This window comes from Orycteropus afer, unplaced genomic scaffold (genome assembly GCF_000298275.1).
Source record: "Orycteropus afer afer isolate SDZICR_OR568_19922 unplaced genomic scaffold, OryAfe1.0 scaffold00007, whole genome shotgun sequence".
In the NCBI taxonomy this organism is placed as follows: domain Eukaryota; kingdom Metazoa; phylum Chordata; class Mammalia; order Tubulidentata; family Orycteropodidae; genus Orycteropus; species Orycteropus afer.
In genome coordinates, this window is record NW_006921594.1 from 17,399,990 (window position 1) to 17,404,698 (window position 4,709).

At 40.1% G+C, this 4,709-nt stretch overlaps 1 protein-coding gene across 1 annotated transcript in view; it reads left to right on the forward strand.

Annotated features, from left to right (window-relative positions):
• Window positions 1-413: 413 nt before the first annotated feature.
• The window catches only part of SLC26A5 (solute carrier family 26 member 5), a 53,031-nt gene continuing 48,735 nt past the window's right edge, over window positions 414-4,709 (forward strand). The window contains exons 1-2 of the mRNA XM_007944558.2: window positions 414-565; window positions 3,597-3,736. Coding sequence (XP_007942749.1) covers window positions 414-565; window positions 3,597-3,736 — 292 coding nt within the window. The remainder of the gene's footprint in view (window positions 566-3,596; window positions 3,737-4,709) is intronic.

Below are 4,709 nucleotides of genomic sequence, written 5' to 3' on the forward strand. Positions count from 1 at the left end.
AAGGAGCTCTGATAGCATAGTGCCAAGGACCTCTGGTAGCATAATGCCTAAGCACTTGACTGCTAACCAGAAGGCTGCTGATTCAAACCCATCAGCCACTCCTCAGAAGGAAGATGAGGCAATCTACTTCTATAGTGATATTGCCTCAGAAACCCATGGAGGGATTGCTATGAGTCGGGTCCGACTTGATGGCACATAACAACAACAACAACATAAACAAGGCACTATGTTAGATGCTCTGGGGTATCCAAAGGTGAAAAAGTCTTCACAAGAACATTGTATAACACAAGGAAGAGATGCTTAGGAGCAATAATCATTAGGACTCAGCAACTGAAATGGAATTTTTATTTTCTCCTTTAGTGTCACTCAGGAAATGCTTGTCTCCGGTTGTTGATGAATAATTTCAGAGTACTATGGATCATGCTGAAGAAAATGAAATCCTTGCAGCAACCCAGAAGTACTATGTGGAAAGGCCTATTTTTAGTCATCCAGTCCTCCAGGAAAGGCTACACAAGAAGGACAAGATTTCGGATTCCATTGGGGATAAGCTGAAACAGGCATTCACGTATGTTGAAGTTTAGCCTATTTCCTTTATTCTATCATCAAGTTATAGAATAAGCAAATCTGTCGGTGAAGTGAGTAAAATAATGAATGGTGGGCACTCATGATTTACAGAATTGCCCCCAATGGTGCAGTTGGTGTTAGATGTTTGAATGAACACAGGCTTTATGAGGTTGTTGTTGTTGGTAGGTGCCATCGAGTCAGCTCTGACTCACAGCGATCCTGTGTACAACAGAATGAAACACTGCCAGGTCTGGTGCCAGCTTCACAGTCTTGCTATACCTGAGCCCATCAGTGCAGCCACTGTGTCAGTCCATCTCTTTGAGAGTCTTACTCTTTCTTGCTGACCCTCCATTTTACCAAGCATGTTATCTTTCTGACAACATGACCAAAGTAGGTGAGACAAAGTCTGGCCATTCTTGGTTCCAATGAGGATTCCAGCTGCACTTCTTCCAGGACAGATTGGTTAGTTCTTCTGACAGGCCATGGTACCTTCAGTATACTTCACAAACACCAACTCAAAAGCATCAGTTCTTCTTTGGTCTTCCTTATTCATTGTCCAGCTGTTACATCCATATGAGGCTATCAAAAATACCATGGCTTGGGTTAGGTGCACCTTACTCTTCAAAGAAACATCTTGCTCTTCAGCACTTGAGAGAGGTCCTTTGCAGCAGATTTTCCCAATGCAACCCATTGTCTGATTTCTTGACTGCTGCTTCCATGGGAGTATATCACCTTATTTCTTGAATCCTGTCTTGGTTATCTAGTGCTGCTGGAACAAAAATACCAGAAATGGATAGCTTTAACAAACAGAAATTTTATTCTGTCACAGTGAAAGAGGCTAGAAGTCTGAATTTAGCATACCAGCTCTGGGAGAAGGGTTTCTTTCTCTCTTATATTGGCTCTGGGAGAAGGTCCTTGTCTCAGTCTTCCCTGGGTCTAGGAGATTCTCAGCACAGGGACCCAGGGTCCAAAGGATTTGCCCGGCTCATAGCTTTTCTTCCTTGGCAGTACTAAGGACATTCTTTCTCTGCTAGCTTCTCTCCTGTTATCTCATGTAAGATGAAAGGTGAAGCAAGCCACACCCCAAGGAAACTACCCTTACTTAAGACCAGAGCTGTGACCTAAGAAAGGGTGTTACATCCACCCTAATCTCCTTACAAATGATTGGCTAATCACATCAGATCATATCTAAGAGGTGATTATATCCACATCAGATCCTATCATGGAAGAGTGATTGCATCATATAACTGCCAAATTGCATCATTATGTAACTGCCAAACTCTATCATTACATAACTACCAAAACACTAAGAATCATGGCCCAGTCAAGCTGACACATATTTGGGGGGACACAATTCAATTCATGATAAACCCCTATTATGACTTACTTCTGTATAAGGGGTTATGTAAAAAACCTACTTCTCCACCCACCTTGAAAATAGCCACCTCTTCTCTGGAATGTCCAGGAATGTTCCAGCCATTCTGTCTTTTTGTCCACCTCAGATGTCTACCCCATTGAGCATCACCATGAATCTGAATCCCCAACTTAAGGTGTCAAGGACCCTCAGCATCTTGTGACTCTGTGTTTTGGAGAACACTTTGCACAGCCATGTTGCAGGCCTGGGGATGTAGTACATGTGGATCTGATGTAATCCTGTTGCTCGTTCCCAAACTTCAATACTGAATGCTGCCTCCTGGACTCTTGAGACAATACCGTTCATGCTCTGTGCTCATTTAATCTTCACAGTGACTCTATCCTCCAGATATTATCATTAGGAGAGGTGAAAAATATAGATACTATTGCCAGATTGTTTTAATTTTAATCTTTGTCTCACACTTGACCAGCTGTGTACTTCTGTTTTCTGCTCTATAAAACAGGGCTAATTGTAGTACCCACCTCATAGGCTACTAGGGTGTTAAGTATGTTAGTATTTGTAAAATGCAAGGTACAGGCATAAGCACAGGGGTGCTTCAGCTTCCTCAAGGTCAGTAGGATATATTTATTTCTCTTAAAATAGCTATATAAGTGATAGCTATTTTTAATATCGACAGCACATAACAACAACAACAATTTTTAATATCAGTGTTCTAAACAAGGAGACTTTTATCAAATCTAGTTTATTTGGTCCAAATCCACTGTTATTGCCACAGATGCCTTTCTTTATCCAATTATCAGATACTCTTAAGCTCTAAAGACACTATATAAAGTACCATGTATGTTGCAATAATGCATTATCTTTTATATGGACTAAAGTCATATATGTCATGTCAGCAGGAGGACTGAGGCTATCAAAGTAGTGGTGGAGGTGTGCTCATTTGTCCATATTCTTACTCAGTGATGTCCTTGATTATCAGCATAGACTAGCAAAAGGAGTGGCTGAGGCCCAGATAATAGTCTGTATATCAAAGTTAATTGGACTATATGAGGATTTAATGCAAGACCTTGGTTTTAACAGCGTGGAGTTCTCCCTAACCAAGACAACCAGCCCTGGACTTGGTCCGCTGCTATAATCCAGTAACAAATGGTGTTTTGAGTTTGCCTGTTCAAAGACTAAAAGCATCAAAAACATGTTAATAAAACTCAGTAATATTTATATAAGTACCTTTCATCCTGTAAATAAGGAGAAAACTAAACAGACAGAAACTGGTCAGTGGTTCCATATTAAAAAATTAACTCCACTGGTAAATAATTCCCCTACTTCACTTTTCTGCCAACATTAAAAAAAAAAAATACACTAAGAATTTCACTAAAATAAGCTTCTGAAATATCTCAAAGACTTCAAAGTTAATTTTTTCTTATTTGTCAGTTGTGGAGCATTACCATGGAGCCAATTTAGATGATGTTGCCATTAAAAGAAAAAAAAAAAGCAAGAGCCAGCTCTTCTTGCCCCTGATTTCTGTAGAGTGGAAAGTCCATGATCAGTGTCACTGTGATCTTATCACTCCAGAATGTGAAGAAGGGGGAATACTTGGCTGTGAATTCCACAGAGATGTTCCTCACTTACACTTTGATCTCTTTCCTTGTCCTCCCAGATGTACTCCTAAGAAGATAAGAAATATCATTTACATGTTCCTACCCATAACTAAGTGGTTGCCTGCATATAAATTCAAGGAGTATGTGTTGGGTGACTTGGTCTCAGGTATAAGCACAGGGGTGCTTCAGCTTCCTCAAGGTCAGTAGCATGTATTTATTTCTCTTTTTTTCTCGCTGTCATGTCCTCAAACAATTTTCTTGGCTTTTTCTGTTTATTTTGTTACAAATTCATAGTTTTTATTTCTTATAAAATAGTTTTTGCATAGCATTGTAGTAACATTTAACTGTCTAAAGCAATTCTTCTGAAACATTTAACCCTTACCCTTAAAAGACCCCAGGAATATTAGTAATAATATATATAACGATGCTATACTACATGTGTAGCTATTAGCTGGAATTGCCTTACTTCTTGCTAAGCCAATCAGTCCCTCGATCAACATTTTGTTATGGTAGTTGTTAGGTTCTCAGCTTCTAAGACCATGTCCTAAATACAAGGGACCATGATATACTGACAGTTCTGGCAGCGTAGTGCCTAAGGCATTTGACTGCTAACCAGAAGGCTGGTGGTTCAAACCCCCCAGCCACTCCTTGGAAGGAAGGTTGGGCAATCTACTTTCAAGTGATAGCACCCTGGAAACTCAAGGAGGGGTTGCTATGGATTGGATTCAACTCAATGGCAGGGAGTTTTCTTGAGTGATATACTGAATTCCTCTGCAGCTCTGTGATATTACATGTAACATAACAATTTAAGAGAATATTCATTAATTTACTCAGGGGCAACTCCACAGGGCCTTGTTAGGCCATTTTGTGATTTCATTCTGACTGCAATGAAGAGCTATCTGAGGACCTTAAGTAGGAAGTGAGTTTACGTTTAAGCTGTCTCTCAGGCCACAGTGTGGCAAATAGGGTTTGGTTAGTGGGAGGTTACTAGAATGAATTCCCCTACATGGAGACAGTGGCTCAGTGTAGGCAAAGGTAATAGCTTGGGTAACTCTAGTTTTGCTGGCCAAAATTCTTATTTATTCCCAGAAATGAATCCCCAAATTATCAGTATGTCAAAAATCTATTTCCCTGGTAATCAGCTGGGTGAGTTTTTAATTTTCCAGTTGACT